This window comes from Echinococcus granulosus, assembly GCF_000524195.1.
Source record: "Echinococcus granulosus chromosome Unknown EG_S00047, whole genome shotgun sequence".
Lineage (NCBI taxonomy): Eukaryota > Metazoa > Platyhelminthes > Cestoda > Cyclophyllidea > Taeniidae > Echinococcus > Echinococcus granulosus.
In genome coordinates, this window is record NW_020170427.1 from 225,977 (window position 1) to 251,656 (window position 25,680).

The 25,680-nt window shown below is 41.6% G+C and overlaps 3 protein-coding genes across 3 annotated transcripts in view; 2 read left to right on the forward strand and 1 right to left on the reverse strand. All coding sequences in view use genetic code 11, as the record gives it.

Moving 5' to 3' along the window:
- Nucleotides 1-742: 742 nt before the first annotated feature.
- Nucleotides 743-8,835, forward strand: EGR_05864 (Potassium voltage-gated channel subfamily C member 3; the record flags this gene model as incomplete). The annotated part of the gene is made up of 5 exons (XM_024495113.1): nt 743-936; nt 1,772-1,864; nt 3,477-3,565; nt 4,260-4,833; nt 8,733-8,835. The coding sequence occupies 5 exons, from the start codon at nt 743-745 to the stop codon at nt 8,833-8,835; spliced, it is 1,053 nt and encodes a 350-aa protein (XP_024350459.1).
- A 4,245-nt stretch (nt 8,836-13,080) lies between these two features.
- Nucleotides 13,081-18,052, reverse strand: EGR_05865 (ADP-ribosylation factor-like protein 8B; the record flags this gene model as incomplete). Its single annotated transcript, XM_024495114.1, has 5 exons — nt 13,081-13,141; nt 17,258-17,494; nt 17,708-17,781; nt 17,817-17,897; nt 17,930-18,052. The coding sequence occupies 5 exons, from the start codon at nt 18,050-18,052 to the stop codon at nt 13,081-13,083; spliced, it is 576 nt and encodes a 191-aa protein (XP_024350460.1).
- A 445-nt stretch (nt 18,053-18,497) lies between these two features.
- The window catches only part of EGR_05866 (TBC1 domain-containing protein), a gene marked incomplete at both ends in the record, with an annotated part of 25,298 nt that continues 18,115 nt past the window's right edge, over nt 18,498-25,680 (forward strand). The window contains 15 exons of the mRNA XM_024495115.1: nt 18,498-18,527; nt 19,703-19,793; nt 19,830-19,930; nt 19,966-20,014; nt 20,053-20,208; nt 20,250-20,321; nt 20,360-20,493; nt 20,754-20,830; nt 20,905-20,961; nt 21,760-21,964; nt 22,047-22,157; nt 22,267-22,358; nt 22,429-22,580; nt 22,654-22,734; nt 23,037-23,260. Of these exons, the coding sequence (XP_024350461.1) occupies nt 18,498-18,527; nt 19,703-19,793; nt 19,830-19,930; nt 19,966-20,014; nt 20,053-20,208; nt 20,250-20,321; nt 20,360-20,493; nt 20,754-20,830; nt 20,905-20,961; nt 21,760-21,964; nt 22,047-22,157; nt 22,267-22,358; nt 22,429-22,580; nt 22,654-22,734; nt 23,037-23,260 (1,632 nt within the window). The remainder of the gene's footprint in view (nt 18,528-19,702; nt 19,794-19,829; nt 19,931-19,965; nt 20,015-20,052; nt 20,209-20,249; nt 20,322-20,359; nt 20,494-20,753; nt 20,831-20,904; nt 20,962-21,759; nt 21,965-22,046; nt 22,158-22,266; nt 22,359-22,428; nt 22,581-22,653; nt 22,735-23,036; nt 23,261-25,680) is intronic.

Consider the following 25,680-nt stretch of genomic DNA (forward strand, 5'->3'; position numbering starts at 1 on the left):
TCTATTCAGTCATCGAATTTGCATGTAATTAAGAAGATACCTGGCCGCAACGTCGTTGATATCTCTCGACAATTCCACTGGATCTGGAGTTTTGCTGGTTAAAAACTGTATTGGAGAAGGAGAAATGTGTTAGCCACCTCGTACGCCCATCGCTAGTTGTAAGATCACTGGCCCAAAAGGAAGAGTCGTTTAAAAAGAGACGAGATTTAAAGTGGTTTTGTGGAGATGGAGTTTTGGGCCTGTTCTTTCCGGCCACTTCGTTCTCTCTCCTGTACTGCCCAGTCATATGTTCGTCTGGGTTTTAGCTAACAAGTAGAGAGGTGGAGGAGCCATCCCCTATTCACTTAATTGGCATCTTCATACAACTTCCGAAGGGGGCTCAGTAACAAAGTTAACCAGATGGTTCGCGGTCACAGATGCTGAGGCTTTAGTCGTTAATAGTATTCCTGCAGAACAAGGAACTGAGGTAGTTGCCGAAGGTAGACGTCATTTTTAGACATTCTGCCAAGGGTCGTCACTGGTTTTCCCATCCGCAGCATGCGCTCTTCTTCTGTTACGTTAAGGTTTACCAGGCGGTTATAGAAAGCAGGATAGACATCCTTTTAGATCGGATCCGCATTCCATCGCCACCAGTGTAGCGCCCCGAGTCTTCCTGTAGTCGAAAGAAGTCCTAATAATCGGGCGGAATATGCATTGTTGGCGTACATATGGGCGGCAGAGCTACTGGCGCAGTCTGCAGACCATGCAGCCCAGCAAAAGTGTAAAGGCGGAGCCTTTAGTGGTCCCAAAATCGAAACAAAGAGTCCAGCAAACGTCTAAAGCATTGCACGTACTTTATTTCTTTCAACTAAAATTAATTAAAATGAACTTCACTACACAGATTGAGGTCCAAAGATATTGTACACTTATTTTTACCGTTATCTACTGTTTGGATGGGTAATAAACTGTCCCATGACATGGCTTAACCAAGCAGAACGCAAAAGTATCGACAAGGTCTCAAGTATATTTTACTGAGATTAATGGTTGAAAGTTTAACCAGTCCCTGGTATCGATGCCACAGTTTCGACTTTATATTCCTCCCATTGTAAACTCATGCAGTATAACACATTAATGCGTTAAAATATTTCGGTAAATTTACCATTCACCGGTCTTCCTCTAAAGAAGGCTTTGGTCAAGTTCAGTGAATTGCTAAATTCCACCAAATAGTGGTTCATAGAATTTGTCTTCTTCTTTTTCCTTTTCTACGTCATTGTCGTCGATCCCCTTAACTAAAGAGAGGGAATCGTGTAAGCCGTTCTCTGTTCCTTGTTTTTTTGCGCTACATGTTTCCTTCATAAGCTGCAAATCCATGAATAGAATCCATTTGGGATATAAAAGTAGCGCTTTAGGTACCTCTGCTGAATTTAGCTGAAGATGAAAAACATTCCCTTTGGTGCGACTCTTTATTTTTTTAAATTCTGAATGCTTAAGAGTCGTCTACAGCAAATATAGATGTCGTGTCAGTTAGATCATCTTCTTCAAGCATTGTATGGAAATATAGGCTATAGATCAGAAGCGGTTTCTGCTGTAGCATTCCAAGACTTCCTCGAGGGCAAAGAAGCCATAATACTCCAGCATAATATGTATTGTTGACATAGAGCAGAGCTTGGGGTGCTTTCAGCACGGTCCTGAGGCCATTCCACCCTGCGAAGTTACAAAAGCTGAGCCCTAAGTGGCCATTACCAAAACTGAGAGGCAAACTAACAACTAAATATTATATTTATCTGTTAAGCAATACACTAATTATGTGTAATGTATTGATGGGTTATACAACTCTTCGTTTTGATTTCGAAGGGGCTACTGAAGACTCCGCCTTTGTACTTTGGTTTCTGGGCCGTACGGGTGTCTTCTTCCCTAGAGCTCCTTTACTTCGACAATGCCCTAATGTAATGTGATGAAAGAACACATGCATAACCAAGGAGGCACGCAAACCTTTTATCCACCCAATAGTATCCCATCCCGTGATTTTTTGCTGTGATTGCAAATGCCTACTCCCACTGCAACAAAGTCTCCTTTGTATCGCCTACTGAGTCAAATAACTCATGTCTGGTTTCGCTTTAAAGGCGTGTCAATTGTTTTCCTTCGAGAAGCTTCTTCTGAAGGGCAAAGAGAGCGCGCAATCGTGCCATCCACTCACCTCCATTCACAGTTCCTGTCTCGCTTTCGTTCAAATTTGGTTGCTGTCAAAAAATGATGTACGTGTTTACTTGAGCTAAGAACATTGCTGCAGTAGTACAAATGTGTTTCCCATCCGACGGCGTGTACGTGTGTGTGTGTTGGTTCCTATTTTGTTTTCTGCTATCCACTACAAAAGAGTCGATTTTGAAAGGTCACGAATCAGTTATGGCTACTTTGATTACTACATCAGCTTAATAGACACTTAATAGACGCACGGAATTATGTTGAAACAAAATAGAGACTTAATGCAGTAAGCTCAAAAAACAGACTCTGACAGCAATTTTACAGGTCATTAGACGTGCTTGTAGCAGTTAGCACCATCACATGATACTTCTGCAGCTGCAAATCTGCTTTTTTTGACTAGAAATTTTGTATACTCCTGTTGGAATTACTTTTACATTGAAAGAAGTTCGCATTTATAAGTAGGTAGTTTATGATCACTTTTTGTTCCAGTGTCAATTACGGAGTTTTAAGAATCAAAATGCCCTTGAATAAGGGGATCCGATAAGGCATTTTGGTGCTGAGTGCCAACTTTCCGCTATTGAGCTGACAAGTTGCCTCCTTAGTGCCTATTTTGTTGCTGTTGGTTCGAGTTTGCCTTCCAATGGGTGATCTACGCTGCTAGCATGATGGTGAGTACAGTCAAACCGTGCGCCTAACCGCTCTGCAGTCTCTCATCACCGCACCTGTAATTTGAATTGCGTCCTGAGTGAACTTTGCGTATGCAAGGTGTTTATACAGCAATTGCAATAGTTTAGCATCTCATTAACTCATTTACAGATTTGTATACCGCATTTAAGGCTTTTTGTTCTCTTCAAAGCAGTTTACCTTTCCTGTGATAAGTTTTACACCATAGGCAATCTTGACTGAAACTTGGGCCGCCTTTTCGTCAAGGCAATTTTTACGCTGGTATTTCTCTTCCAAAAACACAGAGAACCTGATTTAGCTATAATTATGGTAGTTACTTACTAAATAAAATATAGATAAAGTGAAATCTCGCAGATTTATGGATGAAGGCTCACCATAACCGCACAGAAGCACTGGAAAGCCAAAGGTAGGGAGGGGGCCCTTTGAGACCGAAGTGGCGTCTACAGCCGTGGAGACTGGATTCGCATAATTTAATATATCCTTACATTATGATCCTAAGGAATCCAAAACATCCCATTTCCTTAGTTGACATTCTTCTTGTATCATCTTTAGATCTCAAGAGTCATGGAAGGCAAAGCGGACCCCTGCCTCCTTTTTTGTCTTCATATCAGTGTTTTTCACTTATCTGGAGTTATCATCAACGAAAGGTGGGTTGTTTTGGATATGAGTAGTAAACTCACCTTTGAGAGGTATCACGCTGGTAGGCTTTTCCAATCACGTGCAATGGCTGAACCAGGGTCAAGGTGAATACGCAGCTCAAGTCACCTCATTGGATAGTTATCATTTTGCTATCAGGAGCTCAACAATGTAAACAATGCTTGTCAGGTCTGGGGCTATTTGACAGGCCTTTTGATTATGAAGTTAGTAAAGTGTATTGGGTAAGAAAATGTTCGGAGAGGCTTCCATTTCCAATACTTCGCCAAGTCACTAACACGTGATATGATGCACCATTGTAATAGCAGCTGATTGGGTCATTTGTATCAATTTTGATTGGTATTAGGGGCACTGTGTGCTCACACGCATCTGACAGTCAGTATAAGCGTGAAGTTGAAGCTGGAGTGACCTATACCAACCGCTGACCGGACATCGGAAGCTCCGCGCACAGGGGATATGAATGGATTCCTCAGATGGCAACCACACCAACGTCCCCAACGACTCAAGGAACAGTTTGAGTGAGAGCACGTCAGAATCCACTGCCTCGACTACAGCGAGTGTCGTCGACTCCAAAGACACCTTATTTTCACAAGAGCAAGATCTGCAGACCAGTGACAAGCATGCCCGATTTCTCCTGAAGGAGACTAGAACAGATAAATCAAGAAGTCGGCCGCCGATAGTAAAGCAATCTCTGCCTGAAAAGAATCCTTTTACAGAAGTGTCTACTAACCTGTATTCAGGCAAATTTTCCTGCTGTCCCGTCACCAATCCCGATGACCCAATTGAAGATCCATTTAGTCTGCCTTGCACCACCAAAGTAGAAAATTCAAGCTCACTTCCACTACAAAGAAAGCCAAAAATTTATGCTCCTCCAGTCAAACCACCTTCCAGTTTCGTTTCCCTAAATAAATACGGCTACGAAGTTAAATATCCGGGATCTCTGTTGAAACTAAACATCAGTGGAACGGTTTTCATTGTTAAAATAAGTACTCTGCAAAAAGATCAAATAGTGTTTGAGAAAATTCTGGAAACTGCTGAGTACATTCCTGAGACGGATGAATACTACCTTGAGAGGGATCCCGTGGTATTTCGCTTCGTTCACAACTATCTTCGCCATCAAGAAATGCATTTACCACTGAACATCTGTGGACCACTGCTAGAGAAGGAGCTGGAAGCTTGGGGATTACAGCTGGGTTTCGATTTGCAGAGATGCTGCCTAGGTCCCGTGATGGACACCAAATCAAAAATGGAGTCTTTGAGGAAGTTTGAGGAGACCTTTTCGGAATCCCTCTCAGATAAGGAGTTTAATGCGCAGTAAGACTATAAGCCTGCACATTTCTCTCTCATGCTTAGCTAGGACTGTAAGGCCTTATTACTTAGTGTGGGATGAGTTGATGACATTATCAACTTTTCATTGCATAAGCACGACCAAATCAGGTCGGCTGATGTCACTTTAAGCCTTGTTTCTTCATTCTTTATAATGTTGTCTGAGATCACAGGTTAGTCGAAGGCTTCATGCTCTTAGGCGATTGATAGACATGTTCCTGATGTGATTACTACCTCTCCCTTATCCCTAAAGCAGTTAACTGCTTTCATATATGCTAAAGGTGTCTCTATCAGAGTCAGTCAATCACTGAATCAGTCACTCAAATGGAGTTGCTTTTATGGGTGAATTAAAGCCTACAACCTGCAGAAGATATTCCATTTCCAAGGATACTAAGTAAGGTTTCCTCCACGTGTTATGCTATTCACATAGGTCCACCCAAAGCCTTTGAAGCAATGTCAAGAATTGCCTCTGACTCTAGGTCGCATTTAGTTACTCACAGTTAAAGTAGGCTAGAGTTCACGTGATTACTCATTTCAGCTGCATGAGGCAAGCATGGGAATTAGATGGGGTAAAACTCCTAGCACCTCTGCACTAAGCTTTAGGTGGATTATTAGTATCGGCGGTCATCCAAAAGCAATGCGCTTGAGATAACTAATGTTTCCTTGACTTTCAGCTTGAGCATCCGTTGGCAAAAACTGCGCCAATACGTGTGGAGAATCATTACTGATACGCCAAAGAAGCGCTGGTTAGGATCGCTTCAGAACAACACCCCTGCAACTAGGAATAGTACTACAAACGCCGACACGGAGAGAGGGCAGTTCGGACTAAATCGCTTCAATGATAGTGAGACTAGTCATACTAGTGGAGTCGCAAGAGGGCGTCTCGACTGTGCGAGTGTTAACGACACTGGGGGTGATGTAGGTAGTGGTGGTGATGATGGACTTGACAACAGCCAAAATAGTGAAAGTCGCTTGACCAATAAGCCATTCAACTGGCGAACTCTACAAAAGACGCCCAAAGAGATTACTCTTAGTAGAGTGTATGTGGCATCACAGTTTCTGATAGTAGCATCCCTTATCAACTACATGACCATAGCCTATATTCCTGAGCTAAGGGAGCCCTTCGGTCCAGCCCTGAATATCACGCACGACAATGCCAACAGGAGTATATTGAATGGCTTCCCCGTTCATCGATCTTACAGAGAGTTTAACGACGAGACCTGTCAAGCTACACGTCCGGTTTTACCCCTTCGAGTACTCACATGGATTTGTGTTGTGCTTTTTACCATCGACCTCATCGCACGTGCAATATTCTGTCCGAATTTGTTCCGTTGGTTGCGGTCTTTCTATACGATCACCGACATTGTCTCTCTCCTTCCTTTCTACGTTGAAGGCATAATATTGGCCTACGTCGGTGCGCTCACATCCTCCGAGTCAACCAACGCTCTAGCGAATTCACTCTTCTTCACAATCGATATCTTTAACATGTTCAAAGTCTTCGTTGTCGTTCGAATCTTTCGGCTATTGCAGAGGCAACGAGCCACTCGTGTGCTGATCTACACAATACGAACAGCCGCCACAAACATTGTTATGGTGTTTGAGTTGATACTTTTGTGTGCCATCTTCTTCGGCACGTCAATATTCTACTTTGACTTGCAAATTAATTCCATCCTCACTGGAATATGGTGGGCTTTCACAACAATGACTACGGTGGGTTATGGCGATGTGATTCCCTCCTCCGTACCGGGTCGATTGATAGCTGTACTTTGTATGATCATCGGCATCCTGCTTACCTCCTACACTATTCCTGTCCTCGTCAATGACTTCCTCCTTTTCTACGGACATGCCGATCAACTTGCCTGGATGCGACGGATTCATAAGAGTGCAACCGCCAAACGACGTACTGAAAAACGTGACCTCATGGCCAAACGACAAATAAAACAAGTCAGGACTCTAATCAGGCAGGCTGTGATAGGCCTTGGGACATTTCACGAGGGAAGTACCATGCCTAAGGCTAGTAGTGTTAGTGAGTACACCCTCCGACGGCCCGATGCATAAAGCTCTTAATATTCTTTACTACAAACGGAACCTAAGACAGATTTGCTTCCGGTGTTTTATTATTTATGCAAAGTTAATAAATGTATAGTTATTTTTATGTTCTATTGATGTTTTCTACTTGAGACGGGAAGTGTGGAGAATGCTCATCATGTCTGGCTTGTGGACGAAGTGGAGAAAGTTGGTGCAGAAAGTATTAAGGGCAAACCCTTACAAAAAAGAGTGGATTGTCAATATAAATAGCTGGACTGCTGGCAACCAGTGGTTCTCAAGAATTCACGAGCATTTACGTACCATAACGTCTAGGTGGTCAAGTTTAGTTGAACTGAAGGATCCGCTTTTCCCACTCATCTAGTATCAACTCTAATTACCACAATCTTATTGGCGCTACATAGCCTGTATCAATGTGAAAAGTGTGTTGAATAAGCAGCACACACACGAAGACAATGACGGCCATATGACACTTTCAGGTGTTAATCGGATACCAAGATACTGCGCAAGATCTAATCCGGTATTACGTATCCCCAAAATTAAAAGGCAGTGAGAATCCTCCTTTGCTTGTGTTGTTTTGGAGGTGCTCGATACTCCAAATGGATTAGAAACGTTCAAGCAAATCGATCTCACAGAACTATGAAACATCCCTGAGGTGACAAGATGTTTTTTGCAAAGCCATTTGTCCTACAAATGTATACCAGTGCTTAGAGAACTTGACGAACCTTTTCAAGTAGGGTTGATGCCAAAGGAAATCAAGTAAGTTTTCATTTCAAAGCTTTCAAAGTTTTGAGCATCCGATGCACGGAACCTCCTTAATGTGCATCTATAGGAGGAAAGCACAAGAGATTACGCGGTCTTATGAGGTATCTGCCCTATCCAGAATGTCAGTTCCATCAACTGCTTTACATCGCATTATGCCAAAGGCTATTGCTTCCTATTTTTGCGTGGCTACTGCATGAGTTAGCAAAACAGGGGTCACAGTAGGTATAACACGATATTTTTTGTGTTTTCAGAACGGTGACCTGAGTCTCACCGCATTCTGGTCTAATCACGCTTCAGGCAAGCTAACATAACATGCTAGCGCAGACCCGCAAATTTAGCATACCTTCAGGTTATTCAACGACTTTCGCTGGAAATGTTTCACTACCATGTTTAGCGCGCCTTAATAAGTTTTCAGTTCTACGGTCTATAAGAGTTAACAGATTATGACAGTTTCAAATTGTCACGTTCATCAGTTTTTCATGTTTAATCGATTCCTGAGGGGTTTTGTAGCCCCCATGACTTCCCTGAAGACGCAAGAAGACAGAATGAGTATGGTCGAGGGGCTACCGGTATAGTCCGCAGGCCATGTAGCTGGGTGTAAGTACAAAGGCGGAACCTTAAATGTTCGCGCAATCAAAACGAAGAGGTAAACAGGCAATCAAAATAATACAGTTTATTCACTGTCATCCAACCACCACTGGAAGAGTTTGGAATGTACTATTAGCCTAATAATTCAACCGAATTTTCTGCCGCCAGGTAACTACACTCAGTGTATTTCAAAACTGAAGCCACTGTAGTATTAAGGAGATAGAAATTAATAGAAGCCTCAATCCTCATCTTTTGTAATTGTGAGAACACTTGACATTGGATTATAGCATCCTAGTCCAGTATTCTCACATCTCACATCTCAAAACTTTAACCAGCCCTATTTCGACGTGACATCAGATTAGCAGTTTCTAGGCCCTAGAGCTGCACCGCAGACTGGCCAAAGTAAAGCAATACTGTGAATTGGTAATTTCAAAGTTTGTTTAATGTTTGACTACCTCGTGGCATTTGACAACTCCTAATTAGTGAAGATATACGTGCCGAGAACAGTTATTAGATGTTATGATTAAAAATGGTGAAGATTTATCATATAGCATTGAAATAAGTCAAAAGAGAGATTACTTTTACAAATAAGGGAACTAGCTTACAGCAGTAATGGATTAAATCGTATCTAAGTAGTATACGTCTTAAATAGATATATTGTAATCGATTCGGTGTTTGTCCCAACCACCTAAGCCTCCATAAGCAGACGTGTAGGACGAGGATATACTCTGACAGGGGAGGTACGGATAAAAGGATATAGATTTCATGGTCAAGCGTATTTTCGGTGCTTTTCATAGGGGGGTTGACGGCATCCAATTTGTCACGGACCTACTCCCATTAAGCACCAAGTAGAAATTAGGCTCCCATGTTATACGCCAGTGGCTTAATGTTTCCCCTTTCTACCTCAGCCTCGAAAACCTTGGAATGAGCAGACGAGTTGAACGATGACATGCTTTGGAAGGGGGGGAGTTTAATGAAGGGGTACAGATATCACTGTCACGTGTGTGTGTGAAGTCTGTTGTCTTGGGGACCGATGACGTCCGATTCACCACGAGGATCGTGTTTACTGACTGTCTCTCGCCTAAAGGTTTTATTCAAATAACTGTGTTTAGAAATATTTCCAAGCAGAAAACAATTGCCTAATTTCTCATATTTATGAAGCAGAGTGGAGTTTTATGGAATGTGAACATACCCTATTACTTCTATTCACTACTTTTGGGCTTCAGTAAACTGCTAAAGAAGTGCCTAATCTGGATCTACCTGACTGGTGAGGTAGTAGAAATACCGCGAATTGGAAGTTGCATGAAGAACTTCAGGAAGTTCACTTCAGCATAATTCATTCACACGTCACCTTTGATGAGTTAGACTGTTGAAATGGTAGAAACTATTCACTTTTCTGACCTCTTGAATTACCACTGGTTAAGATGCGTTCTTCATGTTAAAAGCCTTGTATTTCACGGCTGTCAGTTAAGTTCACATGGCATATGAGATGCATAAAATGCAGGGCTTATAACAGCTATTCATTAAACGTTATGCATCAATGTCGACCGCCAATCCTCCCGCGTGCGTGTTTATGTCGATTTTTCAGCGCTCATCTCACCACACCAGATAGACTCATTGCCTGCTAACAGAACTTGTTAATGTACTAGTTCATGCTTTATTTTCTCCGCCGATAGTGTAAATTGAAATAACAGCATTGTAACCCACCATCCTCCTTCGAGACTACATTGCAGACGGAACAAGACGTAATTATGTGGTATAAAATGTCATGACGACGTACAGAGGGCTTAAGGGCTACTGACGTGAGCCAGGCACCAGGCCACCCATTAAACGTACAATAACAAAGCTCTAGGTACCAGCGCAACTAATACAAAGAGTTAAATAAGCAACAAAAGTGTTGTATAGTCCCTCTCATCTTCTAAGTCCTGTCCCAGGTGCTCCTCTTGGCCAGCCTCTTGCGTTCGCTATTTGGTGCTGTAAGAAAAATACTGTACGGTGCTGTAAGAATTACCCATGCCAGTCATCGAACTTAGGTGCGACTGAGAAGATAATTGATGGCAGCATCACTAATCCCTCATGGAGATTCCATCGAATCTGCAGTTTTGTCCTCTTTAAGAACTATATTGAGAGAATACACAGTTCATTTCATCTGTCCATTACCAATAGGAAAAGCAGAGTCATTTGACATAGAAAGGGGCTTAGAGTAGTTTTGCTGGAACAAGGCTTTACATTTGCTTCTCCTTACCACTTTGCTCGCACCTCAGTGATGCCCAAGCATATCCATCAATCTGGGTTCTTTCCAACTATAGTGAGATGGAGGAGGTATCATGTGCTCACTTAATTGACATCTTCATATTGGGTACCGTTGACAGCTCCATAACACTTATGTAGATGTTCTACAGCCGCAGCTAGTGTCGGTTCAGCTGTTGGTTGCATTTCTGCAGATCACGGGACTGGGGTAGGTGTCGAAAGTAAACATAATTTCCAACCCTGCTGCCAGGGGTCATCACAGATTCTCCCATCCACAACATATGACTCGCTTCCATCTCATCAAGGCTTAGTATTCAGGAATAAAAATTCCGGCCGTTGACTTTTATGATCTGGTTCACTAATCGTTGCCACCAATGTAGCATCTCCAGTCCTCCCTGAAGGCGAAGGAATACATAATACAAGGGCAGAATACCTATTATCGATGTACAGGAGGCTTGGGGGCTACCAGCCTGTATTTCCACCATTCACAGTGAATACTTTAAGTGCAACACCTCGTATCCAAATTGTCTAGATCTTGCAAAATAAACAAAGAAGTAGATCAGGAAGTTATCGTGAAACATCATATCGAAGTAAAGTTGATAAAACGGTGACAAAGCGTCATAAAACAAAAGAATGCCATGCATGACAGACTTTTGGCAAGGGACAAAATAAATAAATTAGAGTAAAGCTAATTTCAGAATTTGCATTTCCTTTTGCATTCATTCGAGGATAAAAGCTGCTGTGCTGATTAACAAGCTGCTTTTGAAATAATAAAGTTGTCTCGTATATTGCGCATTTCCTATGCTTGATACCTGCTGACATTTTCACTGTAGAGCTAGGAGTTGACAGTGATTGAGAAATCATTACCCTCGGCTGATGCTGTAACCTCTTTTGTATTTGATGCAATCCGAGTGGCAACAGTAACTAGTTTAGCTATTTTTGTGTTGGAATCAAATGAAACCAGTCGTTTGATTGCAAGTGCACTTCGACACAAACGTTGATAACACTAGAACTCGTGGCGAATCAATTAGCTCCCCTTGATAGAAGTAGCCTCCCCCATTTATTTTGACACAAAGTTGGCCACTCGGATCAATTTGTTCTGAATGTTTTTTTTTCAAGTGCGACCTGTGCCGTAAGATGTTATTATCAAGGTATTTAAAAAACCGGAACTTTGTTACGAAACGTTACATCTGGACAGTGGTTTCTTGATTTTTAATAATGTGACCTCGGTCTCCAGGTCATTTACACACTTGCTGTAAAGAACTCAACGAAGTCTGACCACTGGGTCAGCAGGACAACAACTTAATAATTCCTGAACGGCTTAGTTGCAAGTTGATTCCTGGTTTCACCGCAGTAGTAGGCAGAAGGCTCTGGTGGCTTCACGATACTGTTTGGTTAAATCCATTTCACCTATCACATGGCCTAACTTTACCAAATAGGTTTAATAGGCAGTGTTGTACATAACTCTTGAGCTAAAGGACTGCTGAAAATAAATTTTCTATCATCACTATCCAAAACAGGATGCAGTGCTGCGCTGTACAGCCTACAACTTAAATTGGATCAGTGGAAATCAAAGTGAAGTACTTGGTTCAGCGCTGATACGTGAAGACGATTTTATTAGTAGTACACAATATAGCGGATATCGTCTAAAGATTTGGACAGTTCTGTTGTTTCCACATGACTGAACTTTGCCAAGGGCGTTGTGAATAGTGCAGTATTAACTGTTGAAAAATTTTTTGGTGTAGGCTTGATTAGACGAAATGACAGTTCAGTGGAAGCATTCACAAGGAATAGTACAAGTGTTTAGGTTGTAATACTCGCCAGAGATGGAGGTAAATAAACTGTTTGGCATTCAAGTAATTTTATTCACTGATCACTTAGGATATCTACTTAAATCAAATAAGTAGATATTCACATCACCCAAAGCATTTGAACAATGAGGAAAGAGTAGTCAAAAGAAAGGGTTAAAGCGAGGTTTCCAACTTACCTAGACTTGCAAAACAAACATGATGTTCCGTAATTAGGACAAAATAACATAAATGCCTTCGTAATTTTACTCAGTGCGCACAATGACTCGGCTTACCCTTACGTGTGGCATAGCGTTGACAACGTTCAACGCTGATCATTCAATGGGTCTGTATCCTGATAATAAATCTTTTCCATATTTAAATTATTTTCCAGCCTCCACGGGTACCAGTTTATTCCTGGTGCATTCTAATAGAAAATTAGTCGTTTGGCAAGTATGGGGCTAAGGTGTTAGGCACATCAAAAGTGCCAGACAAATTAGTAGTAGGGATTAATGTGGCAATCCTCGGACAAAAATAATGCCCTAGAACAAATCAACAGGGTGAAAAGCGAGTCAGTTTGTTGCTAAAAGAGAACTTAGTGGTTCCGAAATCCGCCTACCCCCCTCGCCTTCCCCAGATGAAAGTCGATTAAACAATCACGAGGGTTTGACAAAATGGCTACAAAAGTTAACCAAAGTGCTGAAGTCCAATTCAAAATAAAATGTCCAGCCTAAAACGAAATGAATCCTTACCGACAGTCAAATCGACAAATGAAATTGCGCATTATGGCCCTCTTGTCTTACGAGATCGTCAGGGGCATTTCGGGAGCTACACCGCCACTGAAGTCACTTAGCTTCACCCTAGATGACGCAAGGGAAACGCCCACGTCAGTTAGGTGGAAATATTCTTAAGGCTTACGGCTCATCCACTGCCAGACGGCATAAACAAGTCACGGTAGACGTAACGTAAACACTTCGAAAGTTAAAACATCACTCTACCAACTGTTACGGTGTTGAAAGGATAAGTTGTAATGCGCCGGTGTTGTTTTTAACACTGATGTAACTGCGTAGCGGTCTTTGTCACCAACTTGCTGTCGTGACGTAGCGTTCACGGTGCGCCTCAATAAGCCCTTAGGCATGACCCGACACTCCGTGCTGGTGGTAGTGCTAAAAGACATTTGCCCAAGTAAACGATACAGAACCTAGACGTCACAGAAGAAGGATGACTGAATCTGAGGAGATTTATAACAGAGGGATTATTGAAGTCACATCAACCTCGTGTTTTCACGCAAGGTACTTGAAAAATAGAATGAAACCAAACAGGGACGACTTGAAGACCTGCACTATGGCACTGCTTGTGGACTAAGTGATACCTGTACCCGTCCACAGTAGGTGGTCGACATTAAAATGAATAGAAGACCCAAAAAACCGCGTCAAATTATGTATTACACCAAATGACTCCACTTTAGGTGCATTTTCCCCTACTTGGGACGATACAAAGCAAGCAAATGCTTCCAAGTGTAGTTCATAAGGATGACGCGACTCTGCATCGAATGGAAACAATAGGCATCGCCACTGCTGAGATTGAGTGTTTCCTCGCCTAGACAGAAGATCAATGTATGACCTTCGTCTACGGCTCACAAATAGTTTTCACTCCGGCGATCTCATTGCTACGTTCCATATGGAAGAGCGACCACGCAATCACATCGCCATGACCAACTGGGAGGGTTACAAAGCCTCATCTGGAATCCTGCGCCTCGTACTTAATGTGGACGAGGCCCCACCAAAGAAAAGACACTCGGTATCAGCATTGAAGAATTCAAAATTATTGAATAAATTTTCGCTTACCAAACATCGATTGATCGAGGGGCGATGGTGACAGATAAAATAACGTAAAAATCCGATTTCAAGCAGAAAGAGCGGCTGTGAGAAGGGGCAAATCGAAGGAACTACTAGATGGTAAGTGTTAAAACCAAAAACTCCAATGCTTCATTCAAAGGCGGGGGAAAGAAAGGAGGAGAAAAAAGTGAAGGCCGGGTGGTACAGACAACAAGAGGGTAAAATGAGAGGCGAAGGGGGGAAGAAGGGTGGGAGAAAAATAAATCACAACAGACGACAGCGTTTGTCATCATGGGGCCGCCGTCAACGTCTGTATCACACACCGGAATGGATGCACTTGCAAGGGTCACGATTTGTGCTGGAAGAAGTGGTTCAAGGAGTATGGCTCAGTTTGATCCTCTGTAGGACTTGGAGTGTCGCAAAAGCCATTGCAGGGTGATGTCTAGAACAAACAAGAAAGTAATAAAATAAGGTCAGGAAAGTCCGCTGAATGCAAACTAACGCGAAATGTGAGCCGGACCCAAACCAACACTGTGCCAATATACAATGAAACCGCAATACAAGGTAAACTTGTTAATCCTTCACCATCATTTAGGAGAAAGGGAACAACAAAACAGAAACAGGCGATTGCAAAAGCGATTAGATTGCACTCAGAGCTAATTATGCGAGTGAGACAGCGGAAGAGGAGCGGCTAATAGCTCGGACATCCATTACGACTAGTGTGGCTTTCTCAGCAGAAAGGCACAGCTACAAGTTTGAGAAGCTAATTGAAAAGGCAAATACAATGGACATTCAAGTTAGACGGAGACCTAAAAATGAAAGAATTTTAGGGAGTGGAAGCTGCATTTGTGTTCCGAAATGGCTCCGTGCCAAGGCTCCACTCTCACCCCACATTACCCTATGCCTCGAAAGCTTCAACGCATAAACACCTGGTGGCCGCATTCATCTCGTCGCAGGTGTTGAAATGCTGATCTCCGAGGTGCCATTTTGAGCATTCAAACGAGTAGTTTTGCCGCATGCAATGATACAATCCAGGAAATCAGGGTCCTCCTTGGAAAAGCAGCTCTCCAACTCAGCGCAGAGTTCGACTCGCCTGTGCTAGTCAAAAACGCTAAAAGTTCGTAAATGGCTATATTCGCCATCTCCACAGAAGTGTTCGCTTCTTACGCGGAATCGCGTATTACGTAGGGTGAAGGTTAAAGGAATGACTGCCAAGGCTGTGGACTGGGATGCACCACGACCGGAGTCGATGCTGACGCATGATCATCAACACGCAAATGCCTTAGTGCAGCTAAGCACCCACCACAGCATTAAACCCGCAAATACTTACTCTTGTATAAGACTTTAAGCACAGTATGGTACAGTGATGGGATGTTCGTTAGATGGACCAGCAAAAGACGTGTACGCAGACAATTAGTAGTGGGATACGTGTGTCGCCTACCATTGTGTACAGTACCGCCACGGCAGCAACCCAATTTGATTTGCTGGTCGGGTGTGTGCTTCTATTCCTTAAACACCAACCTCTGAATTTGGGACGCAATACCGTCCCGTCTCTCACGATTTTAACTCAAAATTGCCAAAGTTGCGACTCACTTCCCTGGTGCTAAGAAGACAAGTTGTAAAAGGAATACTATAGACCATATTTTTTACAGATTTGGCAAGGAAAGGAGTTGATCTCTATAATACAAGCATCAAAGATTCATATAGCAGAATGATACATGCTTCGTTTACGCATTTTACTGTGAGACTTCCTAGTCTCTTGCGCTTCATTCTCCACGACTGGGACGGAGTTCTTTTCATCCCACCTATACTGTCAGCCCTTCTGTAAGTTGATAAAAAGGCCACTTCCAGACTTGTGTATCTCATGATAGCTTTGGAAATAACTCAGAAACTAATGTATGTATTATTGTGGCTTGGTCAATTTTTTAGTCCACAGTAAAGACGAAGCACTATTTTGATGGGCAATTATTCTGATTCTAAAAACGCCGACCCACTACCAAGATCGTTTGCCTAACAATCAAACGGCAAGACTCTTAGTAGCAACAAAAATCGGATAAAAACGCGCACTTCAGATCCAAACAGACGGTCTAAAGCATGCTTTTTAACTTGCATACGTTCAAGGTTCCTGGGACAGTTTCAGAGGCTGTAAATATACGCTATGAACAGAGGCATTATCTTATAAAAGTCATCTCGCAAAAAGAGTTAGTTCTATTTCTACTACAGATGGCTGAAAAAAAAACATTTCTACTCTGATTGACGATAGAATCAGCCAGATTAATTTATTAAAAACATCATCAACATTGATAGATATACACAAAAAAATAAAACTCGAGATTTGTGATCAACATAAGGAGTTAGCAGCAGAAAATTGAGTGGGAAATTTGGTCACACTGCAATTATTCCAGCCAATATCCACTAAAATTATCGCAATGATTGCGACCAAATCACCGACCTATAGGAACCCCGTAGAAGCTATCACTGCATTTGCGTGCGTTTTAAGATTCTGGTGAGAAATTGCGCATTAAACCGACACTACTTTAAAAATAACGTTCATGTGTGGAGATGTAGAAGAAATACGAAATACATACCGAGCAAACGCTGTTGCTTACCTAAGCACCTGCACTTCAGTGGTATTGAAATCGTATACATTAATACAATTCAAGCACGGTGAGGTCACTCCACTATCGTTGACTGATAGTGACAGTGAAAGTATGAAAATACATGTTCACCCGCTCATGTGCTACAACTCCAACAAGTGTTATTTCAGATATTGGGAGACATGAGTTGCAAAGTTATAAACATAAGTGCGCAATTTATGACTGAATTTTAAGTTTTCTGGCTGATAATTCTATACGAGCATCGAATTATGCATGCGCTGAGATTGCATTCACCCAGTACCTATAAGAACTACCCAGAGTATTCTACGTTAGCTGAAAGCCAAAATGAAAAATGTGTTTAATCTTGCGAAATGTCGATACATTTCAGCGGATAAATGATATGTAGAGCAAGAATTTGATAATTTGTGCCAGAACCTCAGATAACAGATTATTACGGTCCATGGTATGAAGTAGGGAAGGTGCACAATGCAAAAAGAGGAGCTAATAGGGAATCAAGGCTAGGATACTCGATGAAACTCACGAACCTATGTTATCCTGCTCCTTGCAGGAAATGGAGTAGCAGCAAATTTCGCGATTAGGGATTGCTCTTAAACTCAGAGCCTCGATAAGTTCAACTTCAGTCAGTGCTCCGGGCAAATCGCGTTTATTTCCAAGCACCAGGACGGGAATCCCTGCTAATTGGGATTTTTCTAACAAGGCATGAAGTTCATTCCTCGCTGCTTCCAACTTATCTCGGTCAGCAGCATCAACCATAAAGCTAAAAGTTAAGAGTACAATAAGTTTTAATTAAATATGAGTACATCTAACTAATGAAAAACTACATTGTGCACAAAAGTGTCCTGAGATGCCAACCTCAAACAGGCATATTGTCCGGAAGAACAACCCAAACAACCTGGCTCTAGGACATAAAAACATACTCCGACGATATCATAATGAAGTAATTGGTTTTTGCAGATAAGAAACTACTCACAGTACAGCATTTACACCTCGGCAGTATCGCTCCCACATACTACGAAACCGGGGTTGACCTCCAATATCCCAAATCTAAGGCTATAAACTCACACATAAAGTGGATTTACCTTGATAGAGACTTTTCCTTTTGTGATCTTTTTCATATTAAATCCTACCGTGGGTATCATGTCTTCACAGTACTGTCCAGTCTAAAGACATATAATGCTTTGGAAAAATGTACCGCAATGACATTGACGAATGTGGTTTTCCCTGAGTACTGTAGGCCAACTAATGTTATTTCCATTTCTTCTTTCCAAAAAAGATTACGGATCCAATCTAAGATTCGCTGAAATATCGCCAGCATTTCGAAATGCGCGCAATCTAGACTAAACCCTCAACCAAAACTCAACCTGCTCAAAAACAGCGGCATTAATTAAAAATATTTAAATAATTATATTCATAATAATAGTTATTTACAATTAACGCCTTACTTTGGCAGACTACAAACTCTAAATTATTTTTGTTGCACGGCTGTAGTTGTTGGCGCAGCACCATTTCCAAAGTTGTAACCAATAGATAAATAGATTATTCATGCCTTCTTAACAAAAGTGTTCAAATGCAACTTTATACCTAACTTCATCCCTAACGGATTTGTGTGGCAGAGGATACATTACTACCATAGCAAAAAATTAGAGTCCATCAATACATTGACCTAATTGTAGCGTCCCGGGACTCCATGAAGACGAAAGAAGACAAAATACTCGGGCAGAATATATATTCAGCGTAGAGAAGGTATCTGAGCTATTAGCATGGCCCAAGAGGCCAGCCCACCCAGCAAGGTACAAGGGGGCTAGTTCAAAGTACACAAGTGGCGCCCCACCAGAACCGAGGGATAAACCACTATCGTATTACAATATATTTATTCAGCGTACAGAAGGTATTCGGACTACTAGCGTACCCTGAAGGCCAGCTTACCCGGCGTAGTATAATGGCCAAATCAAAAGTCACTCTTTACCAAAACCATGAGCTAAGCAGCCAACATACTGCAATGGCAATGGTCCCACAAACTGTTCTCTGCGTTGATAATGCTTTTTCTGTCATAGTGCTTGAACTCACTAAGACTTCGGGGAACTTAGGGTTCTACAGCTGGCGTGACTTAAAATCTTCACTGTAGCGACCAAACGCAGTCTGAGGGGTTGGAGCGTTCATGTGTAGTACGATGGTTGTTTATCTCCCCGTATTAGCAAGGATCCACGTTAGACTTGGCCTTTGTACCACGCCGGGTGGGCTGATGTTCGGGCCATGCTAGTAGCTCAAATATTTTTTCTGTGTCGGATATACATATTCTACCCAAGTATTATATCTTCTTTCGGCCTCAGGGAAGTCTTGGGACGCCACACACGTATTGAAAAGGCATATAAGCAGAATATCAGATTACTATGCCAGTGAAAGTTTCCACCTGGGTGCTAACCCTGAGACTACCTGTGACTTTTTGGTTTTTAATGCTCTCATAAGTCAGTAAAAAATATGCGCCTTTATCCAAATTTGATTATGTTGTTTTTGAAAACAGGTCCTGTATGCCTATAGGACGCCCATAGCTTTACGCCTTGATGGATTTAAGTTTGTAAACTTCTGAACTCTTTTGTCCTTATTTGACGTTTCGTGTTTCATACATAACTTAATTTTGCATATGTACATTTTGAACTGTCTAGTAAGGCGGTAAAGATAAGGAAGGATAACTTAAATCAGCGCTCATATCGAAACCGTGTTTTTTTCTATCAAGTAAGTGTGGGCGAGGCTTTTGCCTACACACTCATATTTAATTTATCCATAACGATCGAGACATGCTGTGTACTTTTGTTTGCATAATTCTTTCTTTCTCGAACAGTTTTGAATGGGTTTTCTTCGTGTATACGTGCAATAGATTTATCGTGAAAGTACATCCTGTGCAAATAATCCATGTGACAATGGGAGATGCTCTTGTGGAACTCTCCTCGGTTTTTTTTATTTTTAGAAGAATCTTAAGCCTAACGTTCTGCCCTATGAACTGATTTTGGAGAAATGTGGCAAAGCCCTGAAGAAGTGTACTTATCTAAGGGTGAAATGTATCTTTCCCTTATCTACTGTTTGATTTCCTAGAGTTGTTTTATCCTGCGATATTTTCCAAGTTAGTCAGCGTATCTGTCAAGTGGAAAAATCTATCGGTAACTGTAGTAGGGATGATCAAATTGACTTTGACCCGGTAGGTTATTCCTATTTGAAAAATATTTGTCCCAGTGCGGAGGCTTTCGAATAACCTATGCTCTGAAAGACCGCGGAAGATTTCGTAAGTTTACACTGATAGTTTTTTGAACTCACTTAAAGAAGTTGCAATATCCGATGATTTCGACGAGATCACTATATTAATGCAAGAAATCGAGTCTGAAGTTGTTCCAGCAATAGCACAGCTGTCTCAATCTGAACTGCCGAGCTTTCTGTTCAATATATTTAAGAGGAAAGCACATTCTCAGCTCGTACCTCGTACGCAGTTATTATCAACCACTAAAACCATTCTCTTGTAGAGCCTCAAGCTCCTGAAATTGTCGACTTTCTGACACCCTTTAATTTCCCTCCAGCGGAGAAATTAATATTCCGTATGTTGAACCCTTGACGGCCAATGTTCCCATTTCAGATTGTTCCGGCTCCTATTTGTCGGGCAAAATCCCCGTTCGTGGTATCCTCTTTCTTAGTGTTAACTACATATCCTTCCTTCCATCTCTATCCAGCATTGGAACTCAGTTTTCTGTTCCTTGGATTAAAATTGTCGTGAGTTTATGGATCTCTCTTTATAGACAATTCTTGTAGGATGTTAAAAGGAGGATGGCTGTCGCGTTGGGTGGATATATTCTCCTCAGCACACACTCTCGAAAAGTAGGAATTTGGTTTTGTTTCACTTTCTTGTCACATGTCTCCAATTTATGTTCCAATTTTCGGAACGCTTAATATCATTGTTTTTTGAACTGACTGTTTTTATTGCGGATCTCGAGTATTCCCGAAAGAAGTGCTCATATCGTTTTTATTTTTAGTACCGGTTCACTGTGACTTCGCGTGTGGATGAAACGTTTTGCATTATTCAAAGACTGGCTGATCTTGGTGCGCGACGGTGGGTGGAATTTAACGGGAGCATTGTCGATGTTTTGCGAGGTTTGCATAAACTCTTGTGTTTCTGCCCTATAGATTGCTGGATAACGACGCCTATACGGCTACGGCACGTGACCCTATTCGCCTCTCAAGGTTAATTTCAATTTAGCATGCACATTTTTTCCCTTTTTTTCTTACAGCACTTGTGTATAAGAACCATAGGTTAGAGTACATTTTTTCTTTCCCACCTTTAGTGAGTTTTATGCCCGGTAACCAAGTTCTCTAATCTTACTACGTCTTTTATCCATTCCTGCAAAGCTGTAGGGAGCCTGTCGGTCTATTTCGGCCCATGCACCTTATGCTACTTTATGTTAGCTATGCGATCTCTTGATGAAGGATCTTTGCTTTTTTTTCTTAAGTGATTGTGGGGTTTGCTAAAGACGAGAGTAAATCTATCGACTTGTTGGGCGTGATAACCAGTTTAATGGCCTATCGTTTTCTATGTTGCAAAAGCGACTTTTATGATAGACACTTTTTATGGCTGTTGCTCCCCTCCGAAGCCTGGTTCTTGTGCTTCGTTTCTAGAATTTCAGTTGGTGACTAATGCCTTTCATTTCGAAGTGTTTACTGTTGAATAAACCCTTTCATCTCACATCCGTTTTAGTCACTTGTGTGCACTTAGAACTTAGTTTATATGGTGCTTGGTTGAACTTTGACGCAAAGGTTTCTGCTACTGACAACCTAATTTGGCGGCGTCATCGTATTCTTCTCTTTTGCAAGGAAAAAGCGTTTTTAGCCAAATGATTTCCCCATTTGGCGGAATTGTGCAACCGCACCTCCAAAACGCGTTGTCAATTCGATGTTAACGTATTCCAGTGCTGAATGATTGTTTGTTACAAAAATACGATCGTTTTGTTGCTCATTTTGACCGAGTAAGGATGCCTTTTATAGTGGTGGATCCATCCTATCCTCACGCCATCTCCTCTCACGACTGGACTCCTACTCGCGAAGCGAGACCTATCGGAGACAATTTCACCTGCCCACAACAGAGATCCTCGATTGTGAGGCCTTATGCCTCCTCTGCACTCCCTTCGACAAGGGCGAACGACCTGGTCGGATTTACCTCTCGGAAAACTTTCTCTGTTTCCGGAATTGTGTTAGTGATAATAAAACTGCTTAACTATATCCTCGGATGGACAATATCATGACAAAAGTGATTACCCCTTATCATTGTTCAGGGTACTGCCTATCTAGCTCTTGTCGTTCCATTGAGTGAGGTGCTTACGGTTGATGTGCACGTTTCCCAAGTGAATCCCAAGTACTCTGATATTATTCTCTCCACTAAAGCCGTAAGTCGCTTCTTTTTTGAACTTCTGACAAATTTACCGCAGTTTCGTCATCAGTAGTCTCTAGTAAATGGAAGAATTGTATTAACACTCGTAATTTTTTTTCATTCAGACGGTGTTTGTTTTCACCAGAGTGCATGATGAAGAGGGCCTCGTAGATCGACTCAAATACATCGTCCGTAGTTCATCGGCTATTTTTGACAAGTAAAGGCACCGTTTAATTACTGAAAAAGATCCTTTTACTCAAAGATGACGTTTCTTTTACCTTTAGTAGTGGTTCTGAGGAGATTGTTGTGGCAGAAGATGCTCTGTGGAATGCTGATGAGTCGAGATTGCCAAATCGCTCTAGTACTTCTCAAGTACTGCTACGCGAAATGGGGGAAAACGGCACGTCACCGAAAGACTTGGGTTCGCCCAAAAGTCCGGGTGAGTAGAACTTCGCCTCTGGTATTCCGGTGTGTTTAGAAGGTGCGGTTTATTGCTCTTTTTTAACACATAGACGTAGAAAGACAACAAGACAATCCTGCTGATAATGAATCTCCTGATGAAAAAACAGGAGTCACTGCAACGTCCTCTACGAGTAAGTTGATGGTCCTGTTAAATACTTTATACTGTAGTCATCCGGCCAAATGAATAACTTTGCAACTAGTTGATGTCGATCTGTGAACTGTTTTGTTTTAGTTTCTACTTCCTTATTGTTCTATCTTTACTCTGTTAGGCTGAGAAGATGGTTATTAATTTGCGCTCTAATAAATTGCTTAAATGTTCATTGAATCTCTAACGGTCACCATAATTTTTTGAGAGCATTTTCTTTATTAAAAACTCTACAAGCAAGGAATGTTGATGCTATCCGGTCACCAATCTTTTTGTCCCCACGTTTAGCTGAGGACCACTCGGCGCGCTTCATCGACCTCTTCCCTCTCGATGACACTTCTTCGAGCCAGATGGAAGAGAGCCGTAATGCCGCATGGGAACGGTACTTTTCCATCTATGGCAAGGGCAGATCCATGTTTGTTGTCAACGAACTAGAGGAGCTCGTGCTCAAAGGCCTGCCTCAAAAACTTCGTGGGCGCCTTTGGTTACTTTTCAGCGGAGCCGAGAATGACGTGAGTGCTACTTAAATACATCAGTAGGTGGTATTTTGACAATTTTAAGTTGGATGTGCTGCTTGCACGGGTGAAATTCTTTTGTTTTATTTAATGAAACACGGATTAGTTCCCTGACTGTTGCTGGGAAGGAATGGTTCGAATTTAACCGTGGTTTTGCTATTTTTACTCATTTTAATAGCAACTGTTTTGCTAACAGCCTACCGTTACTTATTCCCCTTGGGATTCAATAAGTGTTTCTTTTTTGTTTTTTTTGTCTTTTTACCTATTGGGACTTGCGAATTTTAATGCTGGTGGTTTTAAATATTGCGTTTTTGTAACATACGCCTGTCACTTATCGTGAAATTATAGAATATTTGTGGTTATTTTGCAAGTAATATCCAAATTGTTTTTAGGGTAAATAAATGATTATTTAATAAAGGCGTAAAATTACTAGATTGCTTACCGTCTACCGCAGTACACCGTTTATGATTGCGTGAATGTGCTTGGACGTACTTGTTCGTGAAATTATCCTGGAACACGATTCATTTGAATCAGTTTTTACAAAGTAGTCGGAAGGCCTAGTTTGCAATATTGGCAAAAAAGAGAGGACAAGCGTACTTCTAGCAATTGTCTCCACTAGGTTCGGAGGCGCATCTCTTTTGTACGACCAACTTAAAGCTGGAATAGATGAATTTTAGATGCTGATAAACGAAATTTCCAGCTTAAGATTCATTTTGTAATTTTTTCAGTGTTTTTGACCATTTTTTCAACTAATATTGTGTCCCCAAGCATGCTTAAGATCACAGGCGTTGAATTTAGAGTTTTAAATGGCCATTGATTTATAGTAAATTCCTCAAAGTATCCTGATGCGCTCATTTCATTTCACTCCATCATGCGTCTGTTGAAACTCGGCTTGTTTATGTCTCTAGGCCTTTTACCTGTTATCCGTCGATCAACATCCCTGGATGGGAAAAAGGGTAAAGCTGGGGGAGTGGTCACTCATTTAGCACTTCGCAGACATGCATATTTACTCAAGACGTGTTTTATGACCTATTCGTCCTTGTTCCTGAGGTGTTTCACTGTCTCAGCCACCCTAAGTCGAAAGTGCCAACAGTAATGGTAGCGGTGGCAAGTGCATCAGTGAGTACCGAGCTGTAACAGTCTTCATGTACAAGCAGTTTTATTTACTATTATCCAAACGGAGTGACCGCTCTATTCTTGACTTTGATGTCACGGGCCTCTTAATCTAGTGGTCAGTCAGCGCAACGGTCACATTAGATTTCTGTGGATGCATTAACACGTTGAAGTCGGGTTTCCACTTGGGAAAGATGAATGCAACTTACCTAATTTCACACGGCTTTTGGTATTACATTGTACCCATGAGAATGCTACATTTGCCGAGAGTATTGAATCTGATGCTCTCAAAATTATTTGCTTGGGTAGATGTGCTGTTGCCCTTACAAACTAATTTACAGGTGTCAATTGCAAACCACTTTTTGTTCTTGAAAATTAATGCTATTGCTTACGGCATTCGGTGGGTGGATGTACAGAAATCCTGCAAGACTACTCGGCAGAAGTGTTTGCGCTTTTTACCATTATTTGGATGCATTTTCCGAAACTAGTAGATGCGTATTTTTCAGTTCAAATGTACTAGCATTGGTGGTAATGGTGGGTGTTGACTGTTTTCTAGTATTGTAGACTGTCTTATCAACGCTTGGGAATGTTCAGCGTCGGAAATGCTCTGATCCTTGCTGAAACGCCCTATATATTCTCTAAGTAATTTTGATTTGTCGCGATACTCTAGGCTTTCTAGACTACCTCGACGTTCTCGTATATTTTCCGGGAGACCGAGAGTTCTTAATCTGACCAGGTCAATGTGAAGTTAACCGCAACACCAAAATTCCTGTGCTTGGGGGCCGAGGTAACAGAACTGGCATAGCATGATGTGCACTAATATTCGAAGAAGACGATTTCTGGTCCAACTCAGATCAACTTCAAGGAGTTTGTCGTCAAAAATCCTATGCTCTCTACTTTATTTAGATTTTGATCATTTGGATGAAATCGGTGCTGTAAAGATTCCACTCGTAAAGGTGTTTGTTCCCAGTCGAAGACGGTCAGCCATCTTTGAATAGCAGCACTAAATTCCCTATTTTATAAGGTAGCTAATTGATTTCGAGCAGTTATTTATGGAGGAAATCAAAAGTTGGCTCCGTAAACTTGCATCTTGTTGAGAAAAGATAGCAGACTGCAACAACGATAGTTCTAATGGATGCAACACTTTGGAAAGATCTTTATTTTTTTACAAAACCTTTTTTTTTCTAGAAGCAAGTAATTTGATAATAGAAAAGCCTCTTTCTATCCAATCTTTATTCTTCATTCGTCTGCCCCACTTAGACAAATATCATCAGAAAGAATGCGGAGGGTGAGGTTGAGGAGAT